The sequence below is a fragment of the Balaenoptera musculus genome, chromosome 1 (genome assembly GCF_009873245.2).
Source record: "Balaenoptera musculus isolate JJ_BM4_2016_0621 chromosome 1, mBalMus1.pri.v3, whole genome shotgun sequence".
NCBI classification, from domain to species: Eukaryota; Metazoa; Chordata; class Mammalia; order Artiodactyla; family Balaenopteridae; genus Balaenoptera; species Balaenoptera musculus.
This window is the reverse complement of record NC_045785.1, coordinates 108,896,741-108,918,188: the sequence shown is the minus strand read 5'-3', so window position 1 is coordinate 108,918,188 and position 21,448 is coordinate 108,896,741. Positions and strand designations below refer to the sequence as shown.

At 38.3% G+C, this 21,448-nt stretch overlaps 1 protein-coding gene across 1 annotated transcript in view; it reads left to right on the top strand.

Moving 5' to 3' along the window:
* CTSS (cathepsin S) overlaps window positions 1-21,448 on the top strand; it is a 28,865-nt gene extending 7,417 nt beyond the window's left edge. Inside the window, exons 6-8 of the mRNA XM_036861721.1 lie at window positions 1,102-1,267; window positions 2,149-2,251; window positions 20,991-21,448. Coding sequence (XP_036717616.1) covers window positions 1,102-1,267; window positions 2,149-2,251; window positions 20,991-21,090 — 369 coding nt within the window. The 3' untranslated portion in view covers window positions 21,091-21,448. The remainder of the gene's footprint in view (window positions 1-1,101; window positions 1,268-2,148; window positions 2,252-20,990) is intronic.

Below are 21,448 nucleotides of genomic sequence, written 5' to 3'. Positions count from 1 at the left end.
CTGTATATCTGCCTGGTATTTAAACTTTTTTGTCCCACAACCTTCTATCCTCAACCTTATTCTCAGATCAGCAACCATCTTTCTTCTACCTACTAAAAAGCTAAATAATGCTCTCCTCCTCCTCACAGGTTCATCACACTTTTCTGTCCATATGACAGAAAATTTAGAAAAGATAAAAAAATCATTCAAAAACTTCTTACCTTAACCGCTATTTTTTTGGTTTATTTCTTTCAAGTTCTTTTTCCTTTTAAGCATTTTAAAAACATAGTTGTATATACAACAAACATGAATTTGTAAACTCCCCTTTCTCACTTGAAATATGGTGTTTTTAAACCAATATTTAAACTGCAGATCATTTTTTTTAAGACTGGTTTATTATGTTTTGATTCAAATTTGTTATATTTAGATTTTTGTTTTGAGACTTGTTATGGCATTTAAAAAAAATTATGTTATTTATTTATTTGCTGTGTGGGCTTTCTCTAGTTGCGGCGAGCGGGGGCTACTCTTCATTGCGGTGCGCGGGCTTCTCGTTGCAGTGGCTTCTCTTGTTGCAGAGCACGGGCTCTAGACGCACGGGCTTCAGTAGTTGCAGCTCGCGGACTCAGTAGTTGTGGCTCACGGGCTTAGTTGCTCCACGGCATGTGGGATCTTCCTGGACCAGGGATTAAACCCGTGTCCTGCACTGACAGGCGGATTCTTAACCACTGTGCCACCAGGGAAGTCCCTAAACTGCAGATCATCTTGCAGGTATTATACCATCAAAAAGATCTTAAAGCTCTAGTCTCGAGTCTTGATGTAGTATGCCCCTAACAATCCACCTTAGAGTCTGAGAGACATTACCCTGGCAAATTTGCACATATGAAGATGTATACAATTTAAAGCAATAGAACGGTTCTGTGTTTCCTGTGTTATTGGTGAAACATAGAACTATTAGGGTTTGGAAGATTTTATTTTTCTTTCTTTAAAAGGAAGAAGGAGCCTTAGACACTTGAAAAGACTAAATGAGGAAAGAAAGCATATTTGAAATCCAGACTTAGGATACTGTCGATTTATAAAGGAAATTGAAGTATACTTCTTTATCTGATTTATCCTTTTCCACAGGATGAAAAGTGCCAGTATGACGCAAAAAATCGAGCTGCCACGTGTTCAAGGTATATTGAACTTCCCTTCGGCAGTGAAGATGCCTTAAAAGAAGCTGTGGCCAACAAAGGACCTGTGTCTGTTGCTATAGATGCACGCCATTCTTCTTTCTTCCTCTACAGAAGTGGTAAAAATCCAGACATGTTATCCTCGTGCTTTATACTGCCTTTGCACCATAAGAAAGAATATTCTTCTTCCCCATTACTATGCCTCTGGATGCTTAGATTAGGTTAAACGGAATCCTCCGCCTCATATCATTTCATATACATATTTTTATACCCAGTTCTAATTAGTAAAGTAACTGTTGTCAAAATTTACTAAGAGTACAGGCCAGGTACTATGCTAAATTCTTTCTGTGCATTATCTCATTTAATCCTTACAATAGCCCTATTTTACAGATGAAAAAACTAAGTCTTATGTTAACTTGCCTAAAGTCATACAGTCTGCAAGTGGTCAGCTGGAATTAGAAACTGTGCTGCCTGACTCCAGAGCCTGAGCTCCTAGCTGCTGTAGCCGCTGTGGAGTGTAGGTGCAACACAGTAGTGTACAAGGAGGGCGCCCACTAAGGGTAGAGCATTGTATTAGACAAACTAGAAGGTTATCATCTTTTTTTTTTTTTTAAACCTCACCTTAAAGATCATTTAATTTAGTAAAGGATGAAAATGTATAGAACAAACAATTTAGGAATATATACATAGAAATACAACAATATAAGTTAAAAAATAATTAGAAAAAGGTGGCAGTTCATCAAAGATGATTTCTGAGGGAACTGTGATTAGACTGATGCCAAACTTGACTAAACAAACAAACAAACAAAACAACAACAACAACAAAAATCCCTGACAAATACAGCATTGATGGCAAAGAATCATGAACTCTAAATAGTTTAAATGTGAGAGTATATGTTCCTGACATATACCCAAAACAGTCTAATAAAATAGCATTTTCAAATGTCCTTCATTGCCACACATCACTTACTCTTTTGCTCTACCCGTATTTTATTCTCAGGTGTCTACTATGACCCCTTGTGTACTCAGGCTGTGAATCATGGTGTACTGGTGATTGGCTATGGTAACCTTAACGGGAGAGACTACTGGCTTGTGAAAAACAGGTACTCACACTTTAATGTATATTTAAATAAAATCAGGGATTTGAGGGAGCCTCAACCAATGCCTTCTTGTGATTATGATGATCATCATCATGATATTGAAAATGGTGAATATTTATAGCTTCTTATAAAGTGACATTTTAAATTACTCAGAATTCTTCACTTCCTATTCTGCGGTCAGCACTTGGTTTTCATGATTTATCTTCTACAATACTTCTCTGATCATTCCTTGTTGGTCTCCTTTATGAATACCCATTCCTCTGCTTAGCCCCCAGTCGTTGGTCTTTCCTCCAGGGCCCCATCCTCTGCCCATTACTCTTCTTATTCTACATCTTTCTTGGATGCAATCATTCCATTCTTATGATTTCAGCTCTAACTATATGCTGATGGCTTTCAAATCTCTAGCTCTAGCTCTGACCTCTGCCCTGAACTTCAGACATATTTATCTGGACACGTGCACTTCCACGTATCTTAGTTTCTCCAAATTCAGTATGTCCAGGGAACCCAGTACCCTCCCTACCATTTCGTTCCTTCTCAGGACTTCCCATCTCACTAAAAGGCAACACCACACAACATAGTTACCCAATTAGATGCTATGAATTTGTCTTAGATCCTCCAGACCCAATCAAGCAACAAGTTGAGCTAATTTTACCTCATATCTGTCCTTGATTCTGCCCCCTCTCCATTTCTTCTATTATTGTTCTAGTTGAGACATAGTTGCCTGGACTCTCCCTGTAGCCATCTCACTGGTTTCCTTTACTCTTTCTTTTTCTTTTTTAATTAAAAAATTTTTTTAATTATTTTATACAATTTTTAAAAGTTACTTTCCATTTACAGTTATTACAAAATATTGGCTATATTCCCTGGCTTGTACAATACACCCTTGAGCCTATCTTACACCCAACACTTAGTACCGCCCACTCCCCCACCCTGCCACTGGTAACCACGACTTTGTTCTCTATATCTGTGAGTCTGCTTCTTTTATGTTATACTCACTAGTTTCTTGTATTTTTTAGATTCTACATATAAGCAATATCATACAGTATTTATTTTTCTGTCTGCCTTATTTCATTTAGCATAGTGTCCTCCAAGTCCATCCACGTTGCTGCAAATGGCAAAATTTTCATTCTTTTTTATGGCTGAGTGGTATTCCATTATATATATACCACATCTTCTTTATCCATTCATCTGTTGATGGACACTTAGGTTGTTTCCATGTCTTGGCTGCTATAAATAATGCTGCTATGAACATTCGGGTGCATGTATCTTTTTGAATTAGTGTTTTTGGTTTTTTTTTGGATATATACCCAGGTCTCCTTTACTCTTAAATCTGTCTTTTATACTGCTTCCAATCTGGTTTGTCTAAAATATAAGTCTGGGCTTATACCTCTTATACTTAGTACCATTCATTGTGAGATGAATGTTCCCTAGTAGAAACGATGAGTCGCTATGTCTGGTCCCTACCTGCCTTGCCAGCCCCAATTCCTGGCACTTGTCTCACATTTTACATTCTCGTTATATGGAAACATACACAGTTATAGTTCCCATACAGATCATTTTACCTTTAATATCTTCATATCTTGGTTATGCTGGCCCCTCTGCCTGAAACATCCTTTCTCCTCACTTGGTTTATTCCTCCTTTCCCTTCAAAACCAGCTCAGGCATTATCTATACCAGAAAGTTTTCCCTAAATTCTTGGGCTAGGCAAAATGTCTTTTTTTCTATGCTCCTAAAATATCCTATGCATACTGGAATATTTTACACATTATATTTAAATTGTATGTTCACCTAACTATCACTCCAATGTTCTGTATGTGCCTTTGGGGCAGAGATTATGTTTTGTCTTTGAATCCTCAGCACAGTATGTGGCACCTAACAGCCTCTCAACACATGAATTAGCTGACATCCATAAAACCCACAAACAAAAGTAATGTAGCTTTCAGAGGGAAAAAAAGAGGAAATATGAAGAGTTGAGACTTAAACGTGTCTGAAGTTTCTCCTTGTATTAGTTTTCCAGGGCTCCCATAACAAAGTATCACAAACTGAGTGGCTTAAACAACAGAAATTTATTGTCTCACAGTTCTAGAGGCTAGAAGTCAGAAGGGCTGTCACTTTCCTCTAGCTTCTGAAGTTTTGCTGGCAATCTTTGGTTTTCCTTGGCTTGTAGAAGCATCACCTGATCTCTGCCTTCATTTCCACATGACATTCTCCCTGTGTGCATGTGTATTTCTGTCCAATGTTCTCTTTTTATAAGACCAGTCATATTGGATTAGGGCCCACCCTAATGACCTGTTCTTGGCTAATTGTATCTGCAATGCTTCTATTTCCAAATAAGGTCACATTCTGAAGTATTGGGAGTTAGGGTTCCAACATATTAATTTGGAAGGGACGCAATTCAACCCATAAACCCCCTCAAATCTTTACTGGAAGTACCTAGTCTACAAATCATAAATAAACAAACAAAAAGTTACTTTCCTATCTTTTTCATGTTGTGGCCCACAAAGATGATGATATTTGCATGGCCCATTGGGAAAGTAGTTGAGGTGATTAATATCTTGGTTCATTTATAACCCGTTCATGGTACTGATCAGCTTGGGTCTAGACCGGTGATAACTTTTTTAAATGGAGCAATACTTTCACTTATATATATATCTTGTTTACTCCCTACAGTAGGTATTGTAAATCCTCTTCTCTATTGAAGTTTCTTCTTGAAGATTATATATCTTTTGGGGTTTTAATTCAAAACATCTTCTTAGCACTTACGAATTTAACAAGCATTTTCTAGGCATCTACAATGTGACAGACATTATCTAGGCCTTGGAAATACAAAAATTAATGAGAAATCATCCTATCCTGTAAGGGCTCAAAGTCCACTTGGGAATTAGATATATTTTTAAGCAATAAAATACAACACATCATGGTATAATATGTCTAAATGGCTATGGGGCCATAGAGGAGATGCCTAACTGCCTAAAGCTCCAGAGAGAAGGCACTACTTGCACCAAGTTTTCAGATGAATGGAACTGCTCATGTGTTGGAGGAGGGAAGTAAGTTGCCCAATGACCCAAAAAGGATATGCAATGGCACAGAAATGTGAGAGACTTCTCTGCTTTATAAACTCTCTATTGCATTTAGTTCTATGACATCTATGACATATCACTTTCCTGGCTTGTTTTGCTATATCAGCTTTAGCCTCATTTCTTAGGTTATTTTCTTCCACCTGTCCCTTACACTCTAGCTCTAGCCATGCCAAAGCAAACTCCTCTGATCCTTGAGCTTCATCTATCGCCATTATGTGCATGATACCCAGTTCACAATTTCTAAAAATTACCTTTCTACTAAGCAGCAGACATCTATGTCCAACTTCCAACTTTAGCTCTACTTTAAAAATCAAAATTCCCCACCCACCTGCCCTACTTCCACTTACAGCACACACACACACACACACACACACACACACACACACATTCTCTCTCTCTCTCACTCAACAAATCTAAAATCAAATTCCCCCTCTCCCTATCCCAATTTGCCCTATATCCCCCATCCATGAAAATGATTTCAGAGTAAGTTCAAGGGAAAATTATTCTCTATTTTGAGTAATACATCATCATCTTCAGATCATCAAGGCCTTGGTATCATCTTGGGCTCTTCCTTCTCTCCCTAAACCCACACAGCCCTGTCCTTTAAGCCTCTGCATCATACTTTATATGTATTTTCTCTTTTCCATTCCTAATGACATTAATTCAGATTCTCTTCTCACCCAGCTATGGAAGTATCTTCTTAAAATATGTATCATCCAAACCCAAGGTCAAAATTCTAAACAGTCTACCATTTTCGTCAAAATAAAGTCCAAACTCCTGGCCAGGCATTCAAGGGTCTCCACTAGGTAGCTTCCAACATAGCCATTTACACTTTTCTTCCACTATATTCTCATGTACCCATACTCACACTCTGGCCACAGCAAACTACTTTCTCATCATTCTTTAAGTTTAGAGACACTTAGCTATTTCTTTTCTCTTCTATTTTTTCTAATGATATTTTCTTTAATTAATTAATTTTTGGCTGCATTGGGTCTTCGTTGCTGTGCACGGGCTTTCTCTAGTTGCGGCGAGCAGGGGCTACTCTTCGTTGTGGTGCACGGGCTTATTGCGGTGGCTTCTCTTGTTGAGGAGCATGGGCTCTAGGTGCAGGCTTCAGTAGTTGTGGCACAAGGGCTCAGTAGTTGTGGCTCGTGGGCTCTAGAGCGCAGGCTCAGTAGTTGTGGTGCACGGGCTTAGTTGCTCCAAGGCATGTGGGATCTTCCCAGACTAGGGCTCGAACCCGTGTCCCCTGCATTGACAGGCATTGCACCACCAGGGAAGCCCTACTTAGCTATTTCTAATTTGTTACTTGTGCCGTTTCATCTTTCTGAAATGCCCTTAAAGCCCATTGCTGCCTACAGAAACCCCACTGTCTGTGGTGAAATGGGCACCCTTATACATTCTGGTGGAAGAGTAAAGTTTTACAATCCTTCTTGAAAGCAGTTTGATAATATGAATCAGGAACTTTTTAACTGTTCATATTCTTCATCCAATTATTTCTATTTCTTGGAATCTATATGAAGAAAATAATCCTAAATTTGGGGCAAACTTCACACCTGACTTATGTAAATTGTAGCATTCTTCTCCTTTAATAGTGAAAACTAGTAAGCAAACAAAAATGCCTAACAATAGAAATAGTGTTAAATAAATTATGACATAATCAGTCCATGTGTCAGAAATTATATTTATTCAGACCATTATTAATAACCTAATAAAATACTTGGAATATATGTTTAAATGAAAAAATACATATAAATACAACATTTATATACAGTATAAGTATTAAGTTTAAAATAGTATACACCATTTCTCTGATATATGTTATACTAAAGGACCAGAAGGAATTATACCAAATGTTAATAATGGTTGTCTTTGGGACCTCCCTGTCAGTCCAGTGGTTAAGACTCTGCACTTCCACTGCAGGGGGCATGGGTTTGATCCCTGGTCAGGGAACTAAGATCCCACATGCCACAGCTTGGCCCAAAAAAAAAAAAAAAATCTAATCTAGGATCCCACCTGCCCCGTGGCACAGCAAAAAAAAAAAAAAAAAAAAAAAAGGTTGTCTTTGTCTGCCTATACGTATTTTCAAAATTGTCTTTAACAAACCACTTATTACTTTTAAAATGAAAAAAAAACCTTAAAAAATCATTAAAATCCTATTCATTCTTCAAAAAACACCTACCTCAAATGCTATCTCTTCCATACCCCATTCATTTACTCAGAATTGTTTCTCTAACTTCTAAGCTTTAGCAATGCTTTATAAATTCTATTATAGCATTTAACAAATTGTACCTTCTGTTATAGCTATTTCTATAAATCATGTTCCATTCACTAAAATATAAACTCCTCAAAGGTAGAACAGTCTCTTGTTCATTTTTGCATCTTTGTTCATACATTGATTCAACAAACATATATTAGTACCTACCGTGTGCCAAGCACAGTGCTAGGCAATGAAAAATACAGCCTTCCTATCATCCTTCAAGATACTCATAGTTTAATACGTAGAGTCAAGGAAACAGGTGTGTGCATGTACAGACCATCACAATAGAATGTAATAAATGCTAAGATGGAGGTATGCATCCGTTGCAGTGGAAGCACAGAATAAGAGTACCTGGCATAGCCTGGGGAGTCTGGGAGGGCCTTTTAGCCAGATTATTTGACTGAATCTTGAAGGATGAGAAAGAAATAACCAGACGAAAAAGGGCAATCAGAACAGAGGAAGGTAAATGTGCCAAAGTCTAGAACTGAGAGAAAGTAAATGAGTTAAGGGAACTGCATGTTCTTTTATAAAGGTAGTAGTATAAGAAGCCTGTTAGAGAGAGATGTGAGATAGGAAGGGAACAAATTATGAATGACCACAGCGATTCTGGCACTAAATCCCAGCAAGGACAGATTGGATATGTTCATGAATTCCAGGCTCCACAGAGGCTGACTCAAGCAAAAGCCTCTTATATTATCAAACTTGTTCTTAATGATCTCTTAAAAGGTTAGATTCTATGTCATTCCAGTGCTACCAAGTTAACCTTAAGTAAAAGAATGTGGAGTCTTCCTCTATTTAGCCTCTTCTTTTTTATCTTCCTTTTGTTTATGCTTAATCTTCTTGGTATATATATAACACTGATCCAATGTCCCTGAATTTTTCTACCTTTCTGTACGTGGGTATTTAGCTTCTTTTTATAATACAGTATACCATAGCAAGTAAAAGCATTTACTTTGAAGCCAGGCAGAACTTGCTTAGAATCCTAGCTCCTTTACTGTCCGTGTGACCTTAGGCAGGTTATTTAATATCTTTAGCTTTCCATTTTCCCATTTGTAAAATGGGAATAATAGTTTCAAGATTACTATAAGGATTTAACAAGATAATGTATGTAAAACACTTAGCACATAGTGTCTGGCCCATAATATGTCCAATAAATCATAGTTATTATTTCTATTATTATTCCTCCTTTGAAGCTCTATAAAGAGAATACAATCTAATGCAGAAAACTATGCCCTTAGTAACATCCCAACCGTAAATGCAGCTAGAAGTTTTACAGAATGCTTTCAGAATGTCTAGCATATAGGCAAATGATTTAATACCAAGCATAACTGAGTAAAAATTATTTTATGGGGACCAAAATAATGCAAAATACCTTATTATACAACACTCTGATGGTTTGACTTAATTCAGGAATAAAACTAGAGCATCTAAGTGAGGAATGATGAATTACATATTTTTCAGGGACATCTCCCTAAATATTAGGCAGTAGAGATTTTGAGGTTAAACTATCTAGAAGATCCTTAAGTATTTGGATAGTCTATGTTGCCAATGATGGGCAGATCTATAAATTTAGAAAGCTAGCTGAGCTAGAGATACAACGGCTATGTACTTAGAAAAGTTTAGGAGCCTAAACTTGGTCAGAAGGCCACCCCAGTCTAAGGGACTGCCCACAAGATGGGCCAAGATTGTCTTTGCAAAAAAAAGGGAGGAGTTTAATTTAACATACAGATCAATGAGTAATGAAGGCTCCACAGTTACTGGGCATGAGACAACTTTGGCCTGAGGAAAACATATTAAAGATGTTAACTATGTGCCCATTAGAACCTTAAACACACACACACACCCCCGCATGCATGCACACACACATACACACCCATGCATGCAAACACACACACCAAAAAACTAAGTAAGCACCCAGGACCCCTTTAAGCAATATCTGGTGAACTCTCTAAAATAAACAGTTGCAAAATAGATGGGCCTCTAGGTCATGCAGTAAGTTGATGGATTGGGTTCGGAGTGGGTACAGAAATGACTCTTCTTCATCCATAAGTGGCATTAAGTTATTAAAATATAAGTTAGGGGGCTTCCCTGGTGGCACAGTGGTTGAGAATCTGGCTGCCAATGCAGGGGACACGGGTTTGAGCCCTGGTCTGGGAAGATCCCACATGCCGCGGAGCAACTAGGCCCGTGTGCCACAATTACTGAGCCTGCGCGTCTGGAGCCTGTGCTCTGCAACAAGAGAGGCCACCATAGTGAGAGCCCCGTGCACCGCGATGAGGAGTGGCCCCCACTTGCCACAGCTGGAGAGGGCCCTCGCACAGAAACGAGGACCCAACACAGCCAAAAATAAATAAATTAATTAATTTAAAAAAATTTCAATTTGCCAAGTGCCATATTTAAAAATATATATATATATATATATATATAAGTTAGAAGAAAGAACATATTCCATTTTCCTTCACTGAAAACTGTTGAATGATCTCTCAAGAGAGCCTGATTTTTTTTTTTGGCTGCGTTGGGTCTTTGTTGCTGCACGCGGGCTTTTCTCTAGTTGTGGCAAGTGGGGGCTACTCTTCGTTGCAGTGAGCGGGCTTCTCATTGCGGTGGCTTCTCTTGTTGCGGAGCACGGGCTCTAGGCGAGCGGGCTTCGGTAGTTCTGGCATGTGGGCTCAGCAGTTGTGGTTCACGGGCTCTAGAGCGCAGGCTCAGTAGTTGTGGCACACGGGCTTAGTTGCTTGGCGGCATGTGGGATCTTCCCAGACCAGGGCTGGAACCTGTGTCCCCTGCATTGGCAGATGGATTCTATTTTTTTTTTATTTTTAAATTTAATTTTATTTATTTTTTTATACAGCAGGTTCTTATTAGTCATCAGTTTTATACGCATCAGTGTATACATGTCAACCCCAATTGCCCAATTCATCACACCACCACCCCCACCCACCGCCGCTTTCCCCCCTTGGTGTCCATACGTTTGTTCTCTACATCTGTGTCTCAACTTCTGCCCTGCAAACAAGTTCATCTGTACCATTTTTCTAGGTTCCACAAACATGCGTTAATATACGGTATTTGTTTTTCTCTTTCTGACTTACTTCACTCTGTATGACAGTCTCTAGATCCATCCACGTCTCAACAAATGACCCAATTTCATTCCTTTTTATGGCTGAGTAATATTCCATTGTATATATGTACCACATCTTCTTTATCCATTCATCTGTTGATGGGCATTTAGGTTGCTTCCATGACCCGGCTATTGTAAATAGTGCTGCAATGAACATTGGGGTGCATGTGTCTTTTTGAATTATGGTTTTCTCTGGGTATATGCCCAGTAGTGGGATTGCTGGATCACATGGTAATTCTATTTTTAGTTTTTTAAGGAACCTCCATACTGTTCTCCATAGTGGCTCTATCAATTTACATTCCCACCAACAGTGCAAGAGAGTTCCCTTTTCTCCACGCCCTCTCCAGCATTTGTTGTTTGTAGATTTTCTGATGATGCCCATTCTAACTGGCGTGAGGTGATACCTCATTGTTGTTTTGATTTGCATTTCTCTAATAATTAGTGATGTTGAGCAGCTTTTCAAGTGCTTCTTGGCCATCTGTATGTCTTCTTTGGAGAAATGTCTATTTAGCTCTTCTGCCCATTTTTGGATTGGGTAGTTTGTTTTTTTAATATTGAGCTGCATGCACTGTTTATATATTTTGGAGATTAATCCTTTGTCCATTGATTCATTTGCAAATATTTTCTCCCATTCTGAGGGTTGTCTTTTCGTCTTGTTTATAGTTTCCTTTGCTGTGCAAAAGCTTTTAAGTTTCATTAGGTCCCATTTGTTTATTTTTGTTTTTATTTCCATTACTCTAGGAGGTGGATCAAAAAAGATCTTGCTGTGATTTATGTCAAAGAGTGTTCTTCCTATGTTTTCCTCTAAGAGTTTTATAGTGTCCCATCTTACATTTAGGAATCTAATCCATTTTGAGTTTTTTTTTTGTGTATGGTGTTAGGGAGTGTCCTAATTTCATTCTTTTACATGTAGCTGTCCAGTTTTCCCAGCACCACTTATTGAAGAGACTGTCTTTTCTCCATCGTATATCCTTGCCTCCTTTGTCATAGATTAGTTGACCATAGGTGCGTAGGTTTATCTCTGGGCTTTCTGTCTTGTTCCATTGATCTATGTTTCTGCTTTTTTGCCAGTACCATATTGTCTTGATTACTGTAGCTTTGTAGTATAGTCTGAAGTCAGGGAGTCTGATTCCTCCAGCTCCGTTTTTTTCCCTCAAGACTGCTTTGGCTATTCAGGGTCTTTTGTGTCTCCATAGAAATTTTAAGATGATTTGTTCTAGCTCCGTAAAAAATGCCATTGGTAATTTGATAGGGATTGCATTGAATCTGTAGATTGCTTTGGGTAGTATAGTCATTTTCACAATATTGATTCTTCCAATCCAAGAACATGGTATATCTCTCCACCTGTTGGTATCATCTTTAATTTCTTTCATCAGTGTCTTATAGTTTTCTGCATACAGGTCTTTTGTCTCCCTAGGTAGGTTTATTCCTAGGTATTTTATTCTTTTTGTTGCAATGGTAAATGGGATTGTTTCCTTAATTTCTCTTTCAGATTTTGCATCATTAGTGTATAGGAATGCAAGAGATTTCTGTGCATTAATTTTGTATCCTGCAACTTTACCAAATTCATTGATTAGCTCTAGTAATTTTCTGGTGGCATCTTTAGGATTCTCTATGTATAATATCATGTCATCTGCAAACAGTGACAGGTTTACTTCTTCTTTTCCAATTTGTATTCCTTTTATTTCTTTTTCTTCTCTGATTGCTGTGGCTAGGACTTCCAAAACTATGTCGAATAATAGTGGTGAGAGTGGACATCCTTGTGTTGTTCCTGATCTTAGAGGAAATGCTTTCAGTTTTTCACCATTGAGAATGATGTTTGCTGTGGGTTTGTTGTATATGGCCTTTATTATGTTGAGGTAGGTTCCCTCTATGCCCACTTTCTGGAGAGTTTTTTTCATAAATGGGTGTTGAATTTTGTCAAAAGCTTTTTCTGCATCTATTGATATGATCATATGGTTTTTATTCTTCAATTTGTTAATATGATGTATCACATTGATTGATTTGCGTATATTGAAGAAGCCTTGAATCCTGGGATAAATCCCACTTGATCATGGTGTATGATCCTTTTAATGTGTTGTTGGATTCTGTTTGCTAGTATTTTGTTGAGGATTTTTGCATCTATATTCATCAGTGATATTGGTCTATAATTTTCTTTTTTTGTAGTATCTTTGTCTGCTTTTGGTATCAGGGTGATGGTGGCCTCATAGAATGTGTTTGGGAGTGTGCCTTCCTCTGCAATTTTTTGGAAGAGTTTGAGAAGGATGGGTGTTAGCTTTTCTCTAAATGTTTGATAGAATTCACCTGTGAAGCCATCTGGTCCTGGACTTTTCTTTGTTGGAAGATTTTTAATCACAGTTTCAATTTCATTACTTGTGATTGGTCTGTTCATATTTTCTGTTTCTTCCTGGTTCAGTCTTGGAAGGTTATACCTTTCTAAGAATTTGTCCATTTCTTCCAGGTTGTCCATTTTATTGGCATAGAGTTGCTTGTAGTAGTCTCTTAGGATGCTTTGTATTTCTGCAGTGTCTGTTGTAACTTCTCCTTTTTCATTTCTAATTTTATTGATTTGAGTCCTCTCCCTCTTTTTCTTGATGAGTCTGGCTAATGGTTTATCAATTTTGTTTATCTTCTCAAAGAAGCAGCTTTTAGTTGTATTGATCTTTGCTATTGTTTTCTTTGTTTCTATTTCATTTATTTCTGCTCTGATCTTTATGATTTCTTTCCTTCTGCTAACTTTGGGTTTTGTTTGTTCTTCTTTCTCTAGTTCCTTTAGGTGTAAGGTTGGATTGTTTATTTGAGGTTTTTCTTGTTTCTTGAGGTAGGCTTGTTTGGCTGTAAATTTTCCTCTTAGAACTGCTTTTGCTGCATCCCATAGGTTTTGGATTGTCGTGTTTTCATTGTCAATTGTCTCTAGGTATTTTTTGATTTCCTCTTTGATTTCTTCAGTGATCTCTTGGTTATTTAGTAACATATTGTTTAGCCTCCATGTGTTTGTGTTTTTTACGTTTTTTCCATTGTAATTCATTTCTAATTTCATAGCCTTGTGGTCAGAAAAGATGCCTGATATGATCTCAGTTTTCTTAAATTTACTGAGGCTTGATTTCTGACCCAAGATGTGATCTATCCTGGACAATGTTCCATGCGCACTTGAGAAGAAAGTGTAATCTGTTGTTTTTGGACGGAATGTCCTATAAATATCAATTAAATCTATCTGGTCTATTGTGTCATTTAAAGCTTGTGTTTCCTTATTTATTTTCATTTTGGATGATCTGTCCATTGGTGTAAGTGAGGTGTTAAAGTCCCCCACTATTATTGTGTTACTGTTGATTTCCTCTTTTATAGCTGTTAGCAGTTGCCTTATGTATTGAGGTGCTCCTATGTTGGGTGCATTCATATTTACCATTGTTATGTCTTCTTCTTGGATTGTTCCCTTGATCATTATGTAGTGTCCTTCCTTGTCTCTTGTAACATTCTTTATTTTAAAGTCTATTTTATCTGATATGAGTATTGCTTCTCCAGCTTTCTTTTGATTTCCATTTGCATGGAATACCTTTTTCCATCCCCTCACTTTCAGTCTGTATGTGTCCCTAGGTCTGAAGTGGGTCTCTTGTTGACAACATATATATGGGTCTTGTTTTTGTATCCATTCAGCCAGTCTGTGTCTTTTGGTTGGAGCATTTAATCCATTCACGTTTAAGGTAATTATCGATATGTATGTTCCTTTGACCATTTTCTTAATTGTTTTGGGTTTGTTTTTGTAGGTCCTTTTCTTCTCTTGTGTTTCCCACTTAGAGAAGTTCCTTTAGCATTTGTTGTAGAGCTGGTTTGGTGGCGCTGAATTCTTTCAGCTTTTGCTTCTCTGTAAAACTTTTGATTTCTCCATCGAATCTGAATGAGATCCTTGCCGGGCAGAGTAATCTTGGTTGTAGGTTCTTCCCTTTCATCACTTTAAATATGTCCTGCCACTCCCTTCTGGCTTGTAGAGTTTCTGCTGAGAAATCAGCTGTTAGCCTTATGGGAGTTCCCTTGTATGTTATTTGTCATTTTTCCCTTGCTGCTTTCAATAATTTTTCTTTGTCTTTAATTTTTGCCAATTTGTTTACTATGTGTCTCGGCATGTTTCTCCTTGGGTTTATCCTGTATGGGACTTGCTGCGCTTCCTGGACTTGGGTGGCTATTTCCTTTCCCATGTTAGGGAAGTTTTCGACTATAATCTCTTCAAATATTTTCTTGGGTCCTTTCTCTCTCTCTTCTCCTTCTGGGACCCCTATAATGTGAATGTTGTTGGGTTTAATGTTGTTCCAGAGGTCTCTTAGGCTGTCTTCATTTCTTTTCATTCTTTTTTCTTTATTCTGTTCCACAGCAGTGAATTCCACCATTCTGTCTTCCAGGTCACTTATCCGTTCTTCTGCCTCAGTTATTCTGCTATTGATTCCTTCTAGTGTAGTTTTCATTTCAGTTATTGTGTTGTTCATCTCTGTTTGTTTGTTCTTTAATTCTTCGAGATCTTTGTTAAACATTACTTGCATCTTCTATATCTTTGCCTCCATTCTTTTTCTGAGGTCCTGGATCATCTTCACTATCATTATTCTGAATTCTTTTTCTGGAAGGTTGCCTATCTCCACTTCATTTAGTTGTTTTTCTGGGGTTTTATCTTGTTCCTTTGTCTGGTACATAGCCCTCTGCCTTTTCATCTTGTCTATCTTTCTGTGAATGTGGTTTTTGTTCCACAGGCTGCAGGATTGTAGTTCTTCTTGCTTCTGCTCGCCCTGTAGCCTACTAGTGTTGGAGGTTCTCCTGCAGAGGCAGGGGGTGGCTGTGGCTCACTGCAGGGACAAGGACACTGGCAGCAGAAGTTCTGGGAAGTACTCCTTGGCGTGAGCCCTCCCAGAGTCTGGCAGGTGGATTCTTAACCACTGTGCCACCAGGGAAGCCTGAGCCTGATCTTAAAGTAGAGTTAGGGTAAACGTTTTATACTAAACATTATAGTAATTTATATTAAATTCATACATACTGCCTCTTCTCCATGGAATCGAAGGCTGAAAAAAAGATGTAAAAAGAAAAAAGTTGGGCTTCCCTGGTGGCGCAGTGGTTGAGGGTCTGCCTGCCAGTGCAGGGGACACGGGTTCGAGCCCCGGTCTGGGAAGATCCCACATGCCGCGGAGCAACTAGGCCCGTGAGCCACAACTGCTGAGCCTGCGCGTCTGGAGCCTGTGCTCCGCAACAAGAGAGGCCACGATAGTGAGAGGCCCGTGCACCGTGATGAAGAGTGGCCTCCGCTTGCCGCAGCTAGAGGAAGCCCTCACACAGAAATGAAGACCCAACACAGCCAAATACATAAATAATAATTTAAAAAAAAAAAAGAAAAAGAAAAAGAAAAAAGTTGTAGCCTAGTGGTTTTCCTTAGAGATTTCTCTATAAAGAGATTAAGAGGGCTTCCCTGGTGGCACAGTGGTTAAGAATCAGCCTGCCAATGCAGGGGACACGGGTTCGAGCCCTGGTCCGGGAAGATCCCACATGCCGCGGAGCCACTAAGCCCGTGCGCCACAACTACTGAGCCTGCGCTCTAGAGCCTGTGAGCCACAACCACTGAAGCCTGTGTGCCACAACTACTGAAGCCCGCGTGCCTAGAGCCACTGCTCCACAACAAGAGCAGCCACCACAATGAGAAGCCTGCACACCACAACAAGAGTAGCCCCCACTCTCAGCAGCTAGAGAAAACCCACGTGCAGCAGCGAAGACCCAATGCAGCCAAAAATTAAATAACTGGAAAAAAAAGATATTAAGAATGTGCATATTGGTTTATAACTCAGAACAGGTATTTATTACACCACTTCACTGAAATCATTCTTGCCAAGATTGCCACTCACTTCCATCTTGCCTCATTAAACAGTTTTCAAAGTCTCACCTTACCTGTCCTCTTAACATTTGATATATAATTACTCTCTCCTTTCTGAAACACTCTTTATTCAACTTTCAGGGGACCACATTCTCCTGGTTTTCTTCCTGCTCTACTTCTCAGTCTCCTGAGTTCCTTAGTTCCTTTTATTACTTCTTGCTTATAAATATTAGACTGCCCCAGGCCTCAGTTCCCCCTCTCTCTAGGCTCACTCCTTAAGTAATCTCATTTAGTCTCATGGTTTTAAACACCAGGTATGTGTTGATGACTCTCATCTTTGTATCTTTAGCCCTAATCTCTCCCCTGAGCTCCAGATTCCACGTCCAGCAGTCTACCAGCTGTGTGTCTATAGGTTTCTTTAACTTAACATGTTCAAAATAGAACTCTTGACTCCCTGCTACTGCCCCAATTTTCCCCATCTTAGTAAATGCCAACAGCACTTACCCCAGGCCACAAAACATTGGAGCCATCTCTTCTTTCTTCATATGATACCCTACATCTAAACCATCAGCAAATCCTGTCATTTCTACCATCATTAAATTATCCCAAACCTTATCACTTCTCAATATCTCTACTGTTACCACTCTAGTTCAAGCCACTGTCCATCTCTCTTTGTCTATTGCAGTAAATCTCCCAACCGATAATCACTTTCCCTCTTATTTGCCTATAGTCAATCCTCTACACTGTAGCCAGAATGAGCTTTTTCAAATCAGAAAGCAGATGTTATTACTCTCCTACTCCAAACCCTCTAATAGCTTTCCTTCACACTCAGAATAAGACCCACGTCTGTTAAAAGCGGTACATTATCTGGTTTCAGCCTGCCTCTCCAACCACTTCTCCAGTTGCTTTCCCCTCTCTCACTGAGATCTAGGTACACTAGCCTTGTTGTTGTTTCCCAGACACACCAAGCTTATTCCCAGCTCTTTTCCCAGATTTTTGTATCACTTGCACCTTCAGTTTACTTAGCTCTTTGCTCAAATATTTCCTCAGATAAGCATCCCCTGACTACACCATCTAAAATGTAGCCCATGGGACTTCCCTAGCGGTCCAGTGGTTAGAACTCTGCGCTTTCACTGCTGGGCCCCGGTTCGATCACTGGTTGGGGAACTAAGATCCTGCAAGCCGCACGGCATGGCCAAAAAATAAAATAAATTAAAAAAAAAAATGTAGCCCGGATTCCCAACACTCTGTATCCCCTTACCCTTTATTTTTCTTTATAGTACTTATCATATCATATCATATCATATTATGTATTTCTTTGTTTATTATATGTTTCCCATATAGAATGCATAGGCTTTAAAAACACTTTGTCTACCTTGTTTAGTTCCATAATCCTAACGCCTAGAATAGTGTCTGGCACAGCCTAAGAAGTTCAAGGCTGCAACTTATTACAAAGGAAATTGGCATATATTTTAGAAGGAATATCTAATAAGTTAGTAGTCTATAATATGCAGGGAGAAGGTAGGGGGACAAACCATCTTGCTTTGTCACTGAGTAAGGGGTTTCCCAGGCCATAGGACTTTATTTTTAAAACCAGGACAATCCTAGGGAAAGTGGAACTGTTGGTCACCCTAGAAAAACACTACATACTTTAAAGGGGATGGACTTGAGTCAAATCAGATGGACTTATACTTGGATAAGAACAAAAATAGCTACCTCTACTTGTTGAGCATTTACTACAGACACTGTGCAAGTACTTTAAATACATTTTCTCATTTAATTTTTAAGGTAATCTATGAGATAGGCATTTTATCCCCATAACACAGAATAGGAAACTCCTGATACTAAGAGAGTTAAGAAACTTGCCCAGAATTGAACAGTTTGAGTGAAAGGGCTATAGAGTTGATAAAAATAAACAACTTGGTAAGGACTGGAATGAGCATTTGGAACTGATCTTGAACAGTTCTGAAGACAAGAATTTGTCCTCAAATATTTATTTAGCTTGAGATTTTTAATCAGCTGTATTTTTAAAAGGAGGGTTAGCAGTACTCCGCCAAAAAAGAGGTCTGGGATCTACAAAGTTTGGGACAGTTGATCTCGTCCAGATACTGAGTGGGATCTGGGACTCCTATCTCTCACTGACTGAGTTCATATTACTACTCCTAAGAGCCTCAATTCAACTTTCATTACCAGAACTTAGGTCTAAACTCAGCTTATCTAAAAATTTTTACCTTGTTTTTAGGCAGTGAAATAACTATATAGTAAGATATAGCAATATACTAATTATATAAGATCCTGGATGTTCTGGTTTGAATTTCATTCCCCATACTACCTCTCTCACAGGAAGATAGTATAAAAGTTAGAGTAGGCTTTGGAATAAAACAACCCTAGATTTGAACCCTTGATTCACAATTAACCATCTGTGTGACTTTGGGCAAGCCACTTTACCTCTGCCAGTTTTTCTCTTTAGTAAAAAGAAGATAATACCTACCTCACAGGATGATGATTAAATGAGATAATATATGTTAAGCTGCTTAGCACAGAGTAAGTGCTCAATAAGTGGTGGCTATTGCTATTAATAATAATAGCTTAGCCAGAATTTATTATCGCTTTTGCTTATCAAACCGGATACTAAAAAAGCACTGCATCCATTGATGAGAGGTGACAGCGGAGTTTGGATTTTTTCTCAAGGTGTTGGTGAGGCATTAAAGGATTTTGAGCAGGGGAGTGGCAATAAATGAAAGGAATCAAAAAAGGAGCCCAGGGAATTCCCTGGAGGTCCAGTGGTTAGGACTTGGCGCTTTCACTGCTGAGGGCCCTGGTTCAATTGCTGGTCAATCCCGTAAGACGCTTGGTGCGGCCAAAAAAAAATAAAGAAGGAGCCCATAAGAGAGTTTAAGAAAGAGTGACCAGAGAGAGAAGAGAAAATCAGGACACAGTAGTGTCTTAAAGCCAAGAGAGAAGTGAGGTGAGAGTAGACAACTGTGTTAAATGGTACAAGAGAGAGAGAAATAAGACCGGAAGAGTCCAGTGAATGGCTGATACATAGAACATTTAAGGCCTATTGAAGCACAGTTGTTTTAAATTATGCCACTTGTCTTCTTCCAATAGTCCAGCATTTCTTAGTTTCTCCACTGCATGCAAAAACACAACCTTCCTTTGAGTTCTGAGCAGAAGTTTGCAATGGCTTCCCTCTGCCTATGGACTTAAACAAGTTCCTCAGTCTGCTGTCCTAAGCTCTGCACAATATGGCCCCAAACCAACTTTCTATCTTCTTTTCACACTACTCCCCTAAAGATGTTCAGTTTTCCCTTCAACTAAATTTCCTGCTGCTCTCCAAATACAAACACAGTATTTCATGCTTTTATTTGTATACTAGTTATAGCACAATTCATACAGAATATGAATTCTGCCTCATAATTATTTGTACACCTACAATTATAAAATCTCACAGTCATAAAAGACTTCACAAGTCATTTCTCTTACAAGAATTTTGTCAATTTTTTCACTAGTATGTGAAAAAGGGAGAAAAAAGAATATTTTGGTAAATCTTTCATAGATCTAAATTTATTTGTCTCAAAGGACTATACTTAAATTAGAGGTTATGTCCTCTTAAGTTTTGTTTTTGGTGTTAAAATGTCCTTTCTTTTACAATTTGATGGTGATAATAAAGGGTTTTGTTTTTTTTAATGTCTGTACTTGCTAACTTAAAAACTGGTAACCTTATGTCAATCTGCAAAATTTTTTGAAATTCTCAAAGTCCATGAAATGAAAAAGTGAGGAACCATTGATCTCCTCTAACCCTTATCTGACCCATGAATTCCCCCTGCAACATCTCTGACAAGTTATGTAAATCTCTAATTGAACACTTCCAGTGCCAGGGAGCTCATCTTCTCCCAAGGTAGCATATTCCATTCTTTACAGCTTTAACTATGAGCAAGTCTTACCTTATCTCAGCTCCACTTCCAGGTCAAAAAGGTGTTTGAGAGCTGCTCTTTTTTGAGAATCCCCTGCCCTGTGCCTTTTCCATAGTGGTCTATAAAAAATCTTTCTTAATTGACACTCTCTAAAGAAATTGAAGTTTGACAGGAAATCATCACCTATGATCCTATTATGCAAAAACACTTAAAGATGGGGTCTTGGAAAGGATAATAAAACTCTTTCCCTGCAGAAATAGGAGGATTTAAAGGTTTAGGATGGACCTTATATTGTTTTCCTTAGGTATTAAATCTATTCATTAATATAACATTAAAACCTACCAAACCATCCTTTGAAAATTGCCTAAAAGCCCTGGGGAAATTATTATATTATTTTGTTCCAACTTTATTTTACAGCTTTTCATATATAATCTCTTTAGGAGAAAAGCAATCTAAGAGATAAAAAGTTGATAATGTGATTTGATTATATTCATTTGTAATTTTGTGTTACTTCTTTTTCTAAAGCTGGGGCCTCAACTTTGGTGAACAAGGATATATACGGATGGCAAGAAATATTGGAAATCACTGTGGGATTGCTAGTTATCCCTCTTACCCGGAAATCTAGAGGACCTCTTTGTTTTATAACAATTCAAGAAAGAAGAAACACTTTCTCACAATTTATTTTTACCTGCTGTAACCAGTAGAAATGTGTGTCATGATCAATGTATATTTACTGTACTAACAGAAAATATAGTTTGATTCATCTACTTTTTTAACTTTGCAAATCTTGGCGAAAAGTTTGCTAAGTAACTTAATAATGTACTATAGATATAACTATGAAAATTGGTCAACCTGAGATAATCTGTCATGTTTGTCATTGTCTTATTTTATTTGTCCTTTTAAGTCCCCTGATATCCTGCTGAACCTCGATGGCATATAGATGCTTAATAAATAACTGCCTTTTCAACTTTGTATCATTACCA